The 14,300-nt window shown below is 41.6% G+C and overlaps 1 protein-coding gene across 2 annotated transcripts in view; it reads right to left on the bottom strand.

Annotated features, from left to right (window-relative positions):
• ERAP2 (endoplasmic reticulum aminopeptidase 2) overlaps nucleotides 1–8,304 on the bottom strand; it is a 43,769-nt gene extending 35,465 nt beyond the window's left edge. The window contains exons 1-3 of one of the 2 annotated variants that reach the window (XM_031010872.3): nucleotides 8,146–8,304; nucleotides 3,968–4,664; nucleotides 292–430 (exon numbers count right to left, since the gene is read on the bottom strand). In XM_031010872.3, the coding sequence (XP_030866732.2) occupies nucleotides 292–430; nucleotides 3,968–4,542 (714 nt within the window). In that variant the 5' untranslated portion in view covers nucleotides 4,543–4,664; nucleotides 8,146–8,304. Of the gene's footprint in view, nucleotides 1–291; nucleotides 431–3,967; nucleotides 4,665–7,708; nucleotides 7,849–8,145 lie in introns of those variants that run through there. The other variant, XM_055387187.2, reaches the window with a different exon arrangement.
• Between the last annotated feature and the right edge of the window lie 5,996 nt (nucleotides 8,305–14,300).

Here is a 14,300-nt window from a genome sequence, read left to right as displayed (position 1 = left end):
GCCAAGAAACACAGATTTAAGATACTGTTTCCATACGAACACAAAATATAAATCACTTTGCTTGGGGAAAAAAAAGCTTCCTGTGTAACAATGCCTCAAACAGAATGATGTTAACGTCTAGAATGATTGAAATTATGATGATAGATAGATAGATAGATAGATAGATAGATAGATAGATAGATAGATAAAAACAAATTAATGGCTGAAATCCTGAAAGCAATTTTAAAAAACAAACGAAGACTGAGTCTCAACTTGAGAACAATTTCTAAAAGTTTCTGGAAGTGGACATACCTTTGGCATGTTGGATAGTGCAATATGCCTGCTCTCTCTTCGTATCTTGATTGAAAAGTTGGCTTTGAACAACGGTTCATCAAAGCAAGGGAAAGCCATGCGTGCCTGGGTTGGCTCAAAATCTGTTACTGCAAGAATTCTGTGAAAAGACCCACCCCCAGCCAAAATGCACAAGTGAAATCAAGAAGAGAAATGAATCTGTACATTTAGCAAACAGCTTATCAAACCTGGGGGTAATAGACTTGATTTCTCAAACTGCAATCTTTGTGAATCTCAACTGTCTCTTTGAGGAAAATGAAGGTAAAATCTTATTTAGCAGCCATCAATCATAAGCAATGCCCTGTTTTGGGAATGCTAATTACATTATTTCATTCATACTCAGGTCAAACAAGGATATTGAGGCTCAGACAACTTGAATGACCTTAGCAGGATCCGTAGCCAGTAAATGACTGAAATAGTACACATGTTGTCTACATGTCTTCAAAATTCACTAGGAAATTAAATGTTCAGTACTGTCTCTAAACCTGAAAGGGCCTCAGACAGACATTTGAGTAATTGTGTACATGAGTGATGTCCTAAGTTGTATTTCCAGGAAGCAGATCCTGACTTATTGAGAACATCCTGCCAGGAGAAACAGGTAAGGGAGTGAGGGAAGCAGGACAGGGAAAAGGGAGAAGCCAGTCAAGGCTGCAGGACAGGCAAAGTCCCAGTGTCAGCCTGATTCCCAGGGAGCTCTGGGATGCAAACTACGCCTTCACCTGTCCCTCACTGGAGGCAAGGAGCTGGACTTTCATATTCTTGTACCATTGTTGGCTAACGGTCTGTCTGTGGCACCTGTGCCCCCAGGTACTTCTAGTTCTCTCTGCTTGCCACTCTTCAGACGATGACAGGTATAATAGATACATACTCTGATAAACTTCTCTACCCCAACACCAGGATATGCCTGAAACTGTACAGTTACAGATTTACTCTTTGGACTTTAAGCTTCAATTAAGAAGTGAATTTGGAGAGCAGATTTTGACTGAGAAGAAGGGGAGAATAGAATAGCCCAAATAAGAGGGAGAGAGAGGTCAGGAGGGAAAAAAGAGAAGCTGTCAGGATATTTTACTTCAGCTTACTTTGTTTCTATGACACAGGCTGGGAAACTGAGGCTAGGGATGTAAATGATTCACTTGTGGCCTCAAGGTTTTATTTGTATTTGGTAGCAGTTTCTGCAAATGTAAAGGAATTCTAAGTGGCTGGAATAATTTTCACTCACATGAAATTTTGGTTGTAACAAGTCTACATTGAAAAAACAAAAAAACCTGAATCTTTGTTGCTTACACGATTCATTGGAACTCTACATGCAAAGTGTGACCTTCTGCATCTCAAAAGAACCACTTTCAACTGAATTATTTGTGTAGTTTAGATGAAGAAGTGAGGAAGAAAGAGAGAGAGATTCATAAGATTCAATTGACATTGTGCAGTACATTATCATACATGTCAGACCTACTAGGTGACTGAGTATGAAGGGAACTGACTAATTAACCATAAGGAGCATCAGGAATAGCCTGCAATTAATCGCGGGAGGCATGCTGGAAAGTCCTACAGCTTTACTCCAAATATCTCCCCCTCTCATCTCCCACAGCTCCCAGAATAGTATCCCTAAGATGTATGTCCTTTGGATGGGGCCTTCGGCATTTGAAAAAAATGAAAAAAGCCATCATTGTTTATGTGGTGCCTTAGTGAGAAGAAGTTGACACTTTTCCGATCCAATACTGTGCTGAGCCTGAAAACAAGCCCCTGAGGATTGTGGCTGCAATGAGGGGAAGTGTCACCAAGGGAATGTGGAAAGAGAGGAGCCTGGGGAAGAGTTGTCCTAGGTGGATGGCTGCAGGCTGTGCAGTGAGCACCCAAGTGGGGAAGGGAAGAGCAGGATGTAGTAGACACAGCTAGTCACTTTCCTGATACTCATTTCCCTTCCTTGGTTCCAATGGAATCCTGATTTTATTCAGGAAGGCAACAAGTCCAGATAAGAGAGTTACTTCTTACAGGCTACCTTGTGACTTGGTGAGGCTATGACTCATTCTGGTCTAGCTGAAGTCATTGGGTGGGAAATCTTTGTGAAGAGTGTTAGATTCAAGTGGAATGTTTCTTTTTGCCCTTATCTCTCCCCCGTGTCCCCCTTCTTCCTGCCTAGAATGTGGACTTGATGCCTAGAGGTGCAGCAATCATCTTGCAAGTATTAGGAAGAAAGCCATAGGATGGCTGAGCAGAAAGACAGAAGGAGCCTGGGTCCTGGATGACTCTGAACAGCACTATAGCAATCTGAGCTGCCCTACTTCTGGACTTCTTGTTGCATGAGAAAAATATGCCCCTGTGTGGTTAAGCCATGGAATTTAGATTTCTCCAACTGGCAATTGAACACAATTCACATAATGTGAGAGTGCACTGAGCCAGACTCCTCTTAGCTCCCAGATGGATCCTGGCCCTGGGAAACCAAACCATCCACTCTATGAAGCATCCTTGATTCTTCTCTTTCCCTCACCTCACATGACCAATATGTCAGCAATCTCTGTTGTTTTGCCCTCCAAAATAACTGCCAAGTTCAATTGTTTCACTCCATAAGCACAGCCACTAGCCTGGCCCAAATTAGCATCACTTCTTATCTGAACTACTGCAATGACCTCCCAAATGATTACTCTGCTTCTCTATAATATACCCTCAACATAGACTTGATCTTTATAAAGCATAAATCAGAGCAGAATCTTCCAGTGATTTCCCATTTCATCTGAGTTAAAGTCAAAACTCCTTACAAGACGCCCCAAGGCTCCACATGATCTGATCCCTTTCTCCCTCTTGTTCGCTCTCCTCAGCTCACACTGGCCTTCCTCAACCAATCCCACTTTAGAGCCTTTGCACTTGCCCCGAGATGTTCTCATAACTGTCTCTTTAAAAAAAAACTCAGCTCTCAATTTAAATTCACTTCCTCAACAAACACTTCCCTGCCCAGTCAACTGAATTAGTTTCAATCTCCAGCCACGTTTTCTACCTTTCTTGCGCCTTGTTTTATTTCATTCATAACACTGGCCAATTATCTTGCCAATTTTATTTATTTTCTTGTCCTGGTTGTCTCTTCCATCAGATCCCACCATTATACATTCAGTGCCTAGTGCAGTGCCTGGCACATAGTATGTGCTCAATGAATGTGACTTGATCAAATTGACTATATTTCTTAATTTTCCAAACTAGTTCCTTGTTTCTGACTATTCGATATGAGTCATGGCTGTTACCTAGGCAATGTATACTTTGTCACTTCCTCTCTCCCAATCCCAGTCTCACTTACATTTCCTTCTGGTCCCAGATGAAGACTCACTTCCTTTGAGAAGCATTCCCTATTTCAGCCCTCTCTGCACTGACCATCTCTTTCCCTAGCACATAAGCATATCCATCATATCAGTCATATACTGGCCTCTCCTCCTAGTTATTCACCCTCTAGCTGTTTATGCCTCTGAGTCCTGTCTTTACATCTCTACTGTGGTTTCCTTAAGGAATGGTAGATCTTTTCCTTCTTCTGGGTTCCCCATAGTTTACTGGATTTCTCATAAATGGCTGCTGAAGTCTGTTCCTGGCAAAGAGATGTAACTCGTAAGGAAATTATCACAAAAGAATGTAAATTACCTGAGCAAGTTCTTACCTTGTTTCACCACCAAGAGTTCTGTATGTGCTTTTATAAAACCCTTCAAAGCCATCACCTAACTTGGCTTGGAAGTCAATAGCCACATAGTATTTCAGGTGAGGCGTAAGTTTCTCTGGAACCAGCAGTGCAATTTGTTCATGAGCAGGGTAACTCAAAACTTTCAGCTCTTTTCCTGGTTCCATGTATCTTGAATCTTCCTCTGACTGAAGGGTGGCATTCGTGATTTCAAGATCTTTGCTGTGCAAGATGATAAACTGGGTAGCATTGCTGACCAAGACTTCGATCTTCTCAGATGCAACAAAGTCCAGAGAGGTGAGATTGGGGTGGACAAAGAGGTCATAATGGAGGGGAATGACAACACTGGGGAGCCTTAGCTCCTGCCAAGGAAATCGTTCCCCATTGGTGGCTACTGGGAAAGCCCCAGGATCCTCAGTGAAGTGATAACTAGATGGCACTGAGAACTGAGAACAAATGCATATTTGGGGCAAGATGGCTGCTAAGCAGTAAAATCCTCTGTGAATGTTAAACATTGGTTTTCTGTGTGAATTAACCATTGCAGAAGAATGGAACATGAAATCTATTCTCTAGAAGACAAGTTAATATCCAGGCTAATCTCGTAGTTCTTCATGGCACTGCACTGGCTCCAGTTACGTCACATGGGGTCTGAACAATATTTTCAATACATGAATTTAATCTAGAAGAAAAAAACACACTTATAGCATGACAAAAAAGATTTCAATTTACAAATAAAATCTTAAACATGTAAAAAGTTATGTGTGAGTAAGGGAAAATCTGCTCACTGTCAGAATTAGGCCAAGTATCCACAAAATAGAGCAGAAATTAAGCTGTTATCTGGTTATTACAAATAAAAACCCTTTAGGACTCCCCCAAAAAACCCTACCTTAAAATTGAATGTAATGAATTTCTTCTGAATTCTTGTGCAGCGAGCAGAAGGCAGGTGTGTAAATTCATTGCATGTTGAATGTTTTTAACATTCGGTTATATTTTAAATTTTTGTTTATTTATTTATGTTTTAGACAGGGTCTTGCTCTGTTGCCCAGGCAGGAGTAGAGTGTGCAATCATGATCACAGCTCACTGCAGCCTCAACTTCCTGGGCTCAAGTGATTCTCCCACCTCAGCCTCCAGAGTAGCTGGAACTACAGACACACACCACCACACTCGGCTACCTTTTTTGTAGAGATGGGGGTCTCCCTGTTACCCAAGCTGGTCTCAAACTCCTAAACTCAAGCAATCCTCCCAAACTGTTGGGATTACAAGCGTGAGCCACTGTGACCGGCCTATTTTATTTTTATTCATTTATTTATGTTTTTGAGACGGAATCTCGCTGTTGTCCAGGTTGGAATGCAGTGGCACTATCTCGGCTCACTGCAACCTCTGCCTCTGGGGTTCAAGTGATTCTTCTCCCTCAGCCTCCTGAGTAGCTGGGATTACAGGCATGTGCCACCACACCCAGCTAATTTTTGTATTTTTAGTAGAGACGGGGTTTCACCATGTTGGCCTGGCTAGTCTCGAACTCCTGACCTCAGGTGATCCACTTGCCTCAGCCTCCCAAAGTGCTGAGACCACAGGCGTGGGTCACTGCGCCTGGCCATATTTTATTTTTTTTGAAAGACAATGTGTCACCATGTTGTCCAGGCTGGCCTCAAATTCCTGGGGTCAAGCAATCCTGATGTCTCAGCCTCCCAATTAGCTGGAACCACAGGCACACATGTAATTTTAAGTGTATGCCTGAAAGTAAACTGTGCAAGAGGTCTCTATTTTGTCTTCATAAGTCACAAAGAATATTCTATATATATATTCTATATTCTTTGGATACCAGATATTATTATTATTACTACAAATGGCATTGAAATTCACCTCTTTCAATAACATTATCTGAATGGCCTCATTTTATGGCTACTGGTGTAAAGGTTGCTGGTCAAGGTAGGTATTTATCCTCAGTTTATTTTCAATATGTCAAAAGCCATGGAAATAAATTTTGAGTTTATAATATTCTTACAGATTTTTTTTTAAGGTTTGGTTCTTTTCCCTTTACACTACTTTTGAAAGCACAATTAAATCAAACTGAATTTACTACCTTTGTAAATAGAACTAAGTTTCTTTCTTTTCGAAGGGTAAAGCTACAACATATACAATTAGGACAAACAGCATAGTTAATTTCGGGGAATCAATTCTTACTGCCACCCTACCACCTGCCTCTACTTACTTCCTTACTGCTCCAACTCAAACCATGAAGGTTTTCTCTGCTGCTTCTTCTTTTTATAATCCTTAACAAGTTCTGCAGCATTAATTATCCAAACAATTACTTCAATTTTTCAATTTGCAATATTAGTGCAGATAACAGGTATTGTTAAAGGAACAAAAATAAAATAATATTAAATAAAGATACTTCTCCCTTTTTTAAAAAACAAGCATTAAATTACTGCTACAAATCTCAGTGTTCCAAGAATGTCTGATAAGTACACTCGTAATTGGTCTATTAGCTTGAATTTTGGAGGGTTTAAAAAAAAATGGAGTGGCTTATTATGTGGGTCTGAGGCTTTGGAATCAGAGTGCCCAGATTCCAACGCTAATTCCACCAACCTCACCTACGTGATCATGGAAAAAGTTTTTGACTTTTTGAGCTTCATTTATCTCAACCATAAAACAGTGTAATAATTATACCTTCCTCATGCTGGGATGATTAAATGAAATAATTCATGTGAAGAAGTTGGCACAGCACAGCATGGAGCATATAGGAAGTAAGTAATTAGTGTTGGATATGAGATTATTATTGAGGTTGTAACTTGCATTCAATGGCCAAAATGAAGGAGTAGCTCTGCCCCCACTTGTAGCAGACACTCCTAGAGATGTACTTGATTGATAAGAGTAGAGAGAAAAGCTTTACTCACACAGTCTTTAACTTTAGAACTAGTAAGGGTTGTAAAGGCCAGCTAGTACAAGTCCTTAGTGTTCAGATAAAGAAACAGGACCGGGCACAGTGACTCAGGTCTGTAATGCCAGCATTTTGGGAGGCCAAGGTGGGCAGATCACCTGAGGTCAGGAATTCGAGACCAGCCTCACCAACATGGTGAAACCCTATCTCTACTAAAAATACAAAAATTAGCCGGGCGTGGTGGCACATGCCCGTAGTCCTAGCTACTCGGGAGGCTGAGGCACGAGAATCGCTTGAACCAGGGAGGTGGAGGTTGCAGTGAGCCGAGATTGTGCTGCTGCACTCCAGCCTGGGCGACAGAGCGAGGCTCTCTCTCAAAATAAATAAATAAATACATAAATTAAATTAAATAAACAGATGAAGGAACAGGATGGTGACTTCTCAAAATCCACACAGGAAGTCTGAAACAGAATCCGGATGAAAACATAGCTCTTTGACCTTTGGTCTGGTGGGCTTTCTATTATACTGCACTGTACCTTAAATAGCAATGCAGTGAATAAAACATCCTGGGATTGAAGAGGCAAGAATTGTCACAAACGCTTAGAAAAGACAAAAAGATCTCTGAAAGAGAGTGAGTCAGTGCAGCAGAGTCTTAGATCAAGTCCCAGCCTCAACTGCATACACTTTCTAATACAGCCGCGCCCAATTCACCCCGGTCCCCCAGAACCTTGCCTTAGATTACAAAACCTTCTCAACACAGCAGTTCTATACCTTCAGTTCATTATTCTTATTGAAAAATTCTAATTTTAAGACAAACCCAAGAGAAATGTTGATATGTTACCTTAAATCATGCTGCTGCAGATTTGACTGAAGGGGAATTTATTTTTGCTTTCACTTTCTGTTCTAAGATTCAGAACTTTGCATGCTTCCTGAGTACAGTAAGTACTAGCTGGTTCATTATCACGCAGGTGTGAATGGAGCTTAGGATAAGAGTTTTATTTCAAAAAGGACAAGAAACTTTTTGTAGAATGCACAAATAAGTGGCTTTGGAGTAGAAGCCAAACCATGGAAAGAAAGGATCGCCAGTGGCTGCCACTTCTGCTGTTATCACCTCCGTTCCCTTTTCCCCGGGGTAAAGCCTTCAGAACATAGTTTATGTTTTTTAGTGCCAAGTTGTTGTCTTAGGAATTGATCTTGAACTTCTCCTTGTGCTGCATCCTCAGTGCTATGAAATCTGACTTCTGGCCATCCACCCCACAAACGTAACTCCAAGCTTACCAAACACCTCCCGGGCAGCTTCTGTGGTCTTTATCAGAGGTGATTATTCTCAGCTTTTCCATGTCTGTAACCACCCTGTCTCCTTGGGCACGAGGGGACTGTATCTCATGCTCATCTCTTTGATCTCTCTTTATCTGCCTGTTTGAGTTGGGCTTCAACTTCCTCTCTGCTCTGAATATAGGCCTTCCACAAAGATGAAACCTCTGGCCTTTGCTCTGCCCTCTCTTTATCCTTTCCAGTACCCAGATTTAGCATTTATCCCCATTCATCCCACATTGCTCCCATTGTGATCCCTCCTTCAAGGGTTCTGCTGCTGTAATTCCAACAGCCTGATGGACCGACAGTACATGGATGTCCAACCCTAACCTGAACCAGAACCCTGACAACTCAAATAGTGTTTTCTTTCCCCAGATAAGCACCCTTTGCTTTATATGCTTCCAGCCTTCTTCCATTATCTAGGATTGAACCATATAATTAGTTACTTTGATTCTGTCCCTCTCCAGTTTGTTACCAAAGCCTGTTGATTTTTCCTTTTCTTTTCTTTCTTTCTTTTTTTTTTTTTTTTTTTGAGATAGGGTCTCACTCTGTCACCCAGGTTGGAGTGCAGTGGTGCCATCCCAGCTCATTGCAGCCTTGACTTCCTGAGCTCAAATGATCCTCCCACCTCAGCCTCCCAAGTAGCTGGGGCTACAGGCATCCACCACTACACCCAGCTAATTTATTATTATTTTTTTATAGATGAGGTCTTCCCATGTTGCTCAGGCTGGTCTCAAACTCCTAGGCTCAAGTGATCCTTCTGCCTCAGCCTCCCAAAGGATTGGGATTATAGGCATGAGCCACCGCAACTGGCCTTTTTGAATCATTTTCAATCTCTTTCTATCCAACTAAGAAAAAATCCCACCGCTTATTAAAGTAGTCCAGGTCCTCATCCTTCCTCACAATGGCCTTCAATCATGTCTTCCCAGCTTCTCAAGCTCAGCTTCTTGCAGTTTACTTGTACGATGCCACCAGATTAATCCTTTCAACTACTGCTTGACCATGCCTCCCCCACTGCTCAAGATCTTTCCTTGATTTCCCCATTTACAGAGGGGCAAGTCCTAGTGTGGGAACCATAGTGGCCTACTGGCAGCCTATATGCCAGCCTATAGTTGTTTTGTTTGAATCACAGTCTATTAAATGGCAATACATCCATACAATTTCTATTGTCAAGTGAAATATAACAAGCTTAGCTCTTATCATGTTGCAGACACTCTTCATAGACTTGTATCATGTGCCTTGTCCTGCTGTGGTTTGTGTTTGCAACCTATGTTTGGCCCAATAGCACATGTTGCCATGATTAGATCCTAGTTAAGTCTCAAGCTTTAATTTTTCCACCTTTCTACATTTTATTGTTTCAACCTGAAAGAACAAGTCGATAAAGTAGAAGGGGCAGAAAGGAAGGCAGTAGCCTACACCTAAGGCCCAAAGCATAAGACTGAATGGGGTCCCTCAGAGCTGCATTTCATGTAGTGAGAGGGGCGCCACAGGAAGGGGGATGGCTGGAAGCCAGTGAGTGGGAAAAAGAAGGGGACAAAGACGACAAAGAAGAGGAGGCCCCAAGGGCTTATCTACGGACTCTAACTCTGCAGGGCGTGGGGGCAGGTAGAAGAGGTATAGGAGGCTGGGAGTATTTCTGTGATATTCCTCGTCACAAGATCCAGCCTAGCTGTGGGTATGTGGGCGAGTGCATGTGTGTTTTCAGAGCTCTCTCCTGCCCACTGGAACAGAAGTGGTGATGGAGAATGAAGAAACAGGCTATGGAATTGAGCTGCAGAATCCTAGAAGTGAAAATTGAGCCGGATTCAAGTACTTGTAGCTTATTTAAAAGAGTTTCTCAGCAAAATGGGCTCCTAACTTTTCTTTTCTTTCTTCTTTCTCTCTCTCTCTCTCTCTTTCTTTCTTTCTTTCTCTCTCTTTCTTTCTTTCCTTCCTTCTTTTTTTTTTCTTTTCTCTTCTCTTTTCTTTGGGAAGTTTATTGCTTAGGGAATTCATGTCTCAGTTTTCCATTTCATCCTGGTCTCTGAATTGCCTCTTACTCAGAGAGACCCTCCTTGTTGGCTCTAAGGCAGTACCACTCCTCCCTAAATCCACCATCGCCAAGGCCTATCCTGTCAGCCTGCTTTTTGTTTCTTCTTAGCATTGGTCAGTTCCTTATACTTCATTATATAGTTGTTTGTTTGTTTTCTTGTCTCCTCACTAGAACATAAGCTTTTTGCAGTAGCAACTCTGCCCTCTAACTGCTGAGTGCCCAGTATAGAGCAGAGCCTGCCATATAAGAGACCCTCAACAAATGTTAGCTGAGTGGGTGAATGCATTTTCAGTGTTTTAGTTTTTGTTTTTGTTTTTTGTTTTTCCTTAGATTGCCCAACACTTGCTTCATGCTTCAAGCACATCAGGGTGCTTTCCACTTCTGGATGAGCCAAGTGTTTCCTCAGCTTTTCTGCACCTTCCTCTCTATTGACCTAGAGTGTCTATGGAACACTCAGAGTGTCCCCTGTGTAAACCACCTACCACAAGGTAAATGCCAGCCCCAAGAAGCCACTTTGGAAGTAACACATGCTTCCTTTCCAGTCCCTAACTACAGACATTTGTTTAGTAGGTCTACTGGCCTTCATCTGAGGCTAACAAGTTTGTGTTTCATTTTCTTCCTCAGATTATCAACCTCAGGCGATGGGCCACTCACCAGGATTCCACCTCTTTCTAGCACCTATCAGTGTTGCGCACATCATAGGCCCTCAACAAACAGGTGAGAATGAATGAGTTAAAAGTGAATTTTCCAAAGAGATGAGACTTTATTGTCAAAATATTTTAAAGATTTCACGAATTTTCATGATTTTTTTTTTTTTTGACAAAGTCTCACTCTGTCGCCCAGGCTGGAGTGCGGTGGCACAATCTCTGCTCACTGCAACCTCCGCCTCCTGGGTTCAAGCGATTCTTGTGCCTCAGCCTCCCAAGTAGCTAGGATTACAGGCGCCCACCACCATGCCTGGCTAATTTTTGTATTTTTAGTAGAGACGGGGTTTCACCGTGTTGGTCAGCCTGTCTCAAACTCCTAACCTCAGGTGATCCACCCACCTTGGCCTCCCAAAGTTCTGGGATTACAGGCATGAGCCACCGCACCTAGCCGAGAATTTCTATTAAATATATTACATATGTTTCTATCCTCTTAGGGTGTTCTCAACAGATTTAAATCTTAATGACTTCATTTTTTAAAAAATTATAAACTGAACCTAGGATCAAGAGAATTGAAACATCTTCTTAAAATAATTCACTTCCTCATCTCCAAATTAGACACAATGATACTTTGCTACAGAGGATTATTGTCAATCCGAGAATCAATTAGGGAAAATATATGAAAGACAATTCATAAATGTTTTGTAAACTTTAAATTTCTTTAGCTGCATCAGTTACTTTTATTCTTATTTTTTGTTTTTTGGGACAGAGTCTTGCTCTGTTGCCCAGGCTGTAATGCAGTGGCACAATTACAGCTTATTGGAGCCTCAACCTCCTGGGCTCAAGCGATTCTCTTGTTTCAGCCATCCAAGTAGCTGGGGCTACAGGTGTGCACTATCACACCTGGCTAATTTTTTTATTTTTTGTAGATATGGGTTTTCACCATGTTTCCCAGGTTGATTTCGAACTCCTGAGCTCAAGTGATCCACCTGCCTTGGCCTTTCTTCCTTTTTTTTTTTTTTTTTTTTGAGACAGGGTCTCATTTGGTCACCCAGGCTGCAGTACAGTGATGTGATCTCGGCTCACTGCAACCTCTGCAGTGGGGAGATACAGAATGAATAAAATGACGAATGGCTCCCTGACAGTGCTAGATGCTTGTAACTCTGAAGCCAACTTATAGTTTAAAAAGTAGCTTCCTTTTCTCTGACTTCCATTTTATTTTTCAAAAGGATCTCTATAAATCTATTAAAAATACTTCTAAGAATTATTGTTATGCCTATGTTCATTTTCAGACAAAATAGAGACAGAGTCTATATTATGGGCTTAAAATTTTTAATTTAAAGAAAATCAGTGAAAGTTTATGTTAGTATAAAGACTCAGAGCCTTATGCAAAATATGAGAAATGGGGGTAGGGAGGGGAAATTCACCTAGTAAATGCAATCTATAGCTTCTTTTAAACTCATTCAGTTGTAACAGAAAATGAAAACATGTATTCTCAGAATTTTAAATCAGTAACTGACAGGAAGATGGTTTTTCAAAAATGGTTATCTTTTGCAATGCCTTCCACAAAGCACTTACTGAAAACAAAAACAGAAAAATGCCACCATAAAAATCTGATGTTGTTAAAGTGGAACAGAATATTAGACAAACTTGACATTGAACAACTGCTATTTTACCGCATTAAAAATTTTTATTTAGTAGCCAAATGAAAAATGCTGGTGCCTCTGTTATTTTCTTTCCAATTACAGATTATTTAAATAACTGATGACACATTCTCAAACAGGAAAAATGATGGCAAAATAAACCAGGGTGATTCTGAGCTTGTTAAATATTTTGAAAGTAAATTTGCATGCTTTCAACCAACCGATTAAAACCAACTGATTAAACCAAATCAGTAATGTTTTGGCTTCTCCCCTACTTAAAAATTTAACTAAAAGATCTATAAAAACTTTTGCTTCTGGCCAAGATAGAGTAGGGACTCTGATTTATTCTCCTGCTTAAAACAACCAAAAAAAGATGAACAAAAGACAGTTTACAAGACAATGAATATCAGGCAACCCAAGACAGCAATCCCTGGAGAGAAGGAAAGAAATAGGCAAGCTCTGTGATTTTCCCAGCTTTCTGCCTTGAGAGAGGTTCCAGGCTGCTTTGCAGGGAGACAGAACTAAGGCAGAGCCCAGCAGATTCTTTGAGTTGAGGAGATGCAGATGAGATTCTGGGAGAGCAAGGAAACCAGAGTTCATAGGATGAATACCAAAGAGGAGAGAGCTGCAGAAAGAGACAAACGGTGTGTGGGAGGGCAGGCTTTGGAAACCTGCTGAGGATTTTCCTGGAGTATTCTGCTGATCAATGATCAATATGCACATGAGCAGAAAATAAAAGTTGCCAGAAACTGAACCACTGAAAAGGATTAGTGGGAACAAAGCCTGGTGCTTGCACAGAGACAGAAATAGTGCTTGTGCCTACCCATCAAACTGGAGAACCTCAAGATGAATGGGCCAATGGGTAGAGTATGCTAAAGTGTCTTACCTCAGTAGTGGGGAGCAGATAAGTCTCTGCTCTGGTCCTGCCTAACAAATCTTAAAAGCAGGATCCAAAAGGATGAAACTTCTCAAGTAACTTATCTGTGTTCCAGCACAAAGCTCAATAGCATTTATAGTAATAAAAGAAAAATCCGGCCGGACGCGGTGGCTCACGCCTGTAATCCCAGCACTTTGGGAGGCCGAGGCGGGTGGATCACGAGGTCAGGAGATCGAGACCATCCTGGCTAACACGGTGAAACCCCGTCTCTACTAAAAATACTAAAAATTAGCCGGGCGTGGTGGCGGGCGCCTGTAGTCCCAGCTACTCGGGAGGCTGAGGCAGGAGAATGGCGTGAACCCAGGAGGCGGAGCTTGCAGTGAGCCGAGATCGCGCCACTGCACTCCATCCTGGGCGACAGAGCGAGACTCCGTCTCAAAAAAAAAAAAAAAAAAAAAAAAAAAAGAAAAATCCACCACCCAACTAGGCAAAAAGGTTGGTGGTGATTTTTGAACCAACTGGGTTTATTAACTCACTACAGCAAGGGAAAACACCCTGGGGAGCCCTGGGGCATCTCAGAAAGAGAGTGTCAGAAAGGGGTCATTATGGGATGTTATAGGTGATTTGCATGAGAGTTTCATGGGGCAGGGCTTCGTTTTGGTTTAAATGTTCTAAGAAAGTGGGGGTGATTCTATGATTTCGTATCTTATTAAGAGATTAGACTAAGGCTAAGGCTGAAATTGGTGAAGAAACAGCAGTCATTCATATTAGCCAGGACCTGAAGATGTTTGGTCATTTTTGTGGTTTGGACAACGTTCATGTTTGCCTGTGTTCAGACATGATTATGGAGTTGGCTTGTGTTTGTCTTGATCCATCAGAGTCACAAGAGTGGTTTTGTCTGATGTTCATATTCCATGAAATTG

Source organism: Gorilla gorilla, chromosome 4 (genome assembly GCF_029281585.2).
Source record: "Gorilla gorilla gorilla isolate KB3781 chromosome 4, NHGRI_mGorGor1-v2.1_pri, whole genome shotgun sequence".
Lineage (NCBI taxonomy): Eukaryota > Metazoa > Chordata > Mammalia > Primates > Hominidae > Gorilla > Gorilla gorilla.
The sequence above is the reverse complement of the archived record's forward strand: the minus strand, read 5'-3'. Positions and strand labels throughout refer to the sequence as shown.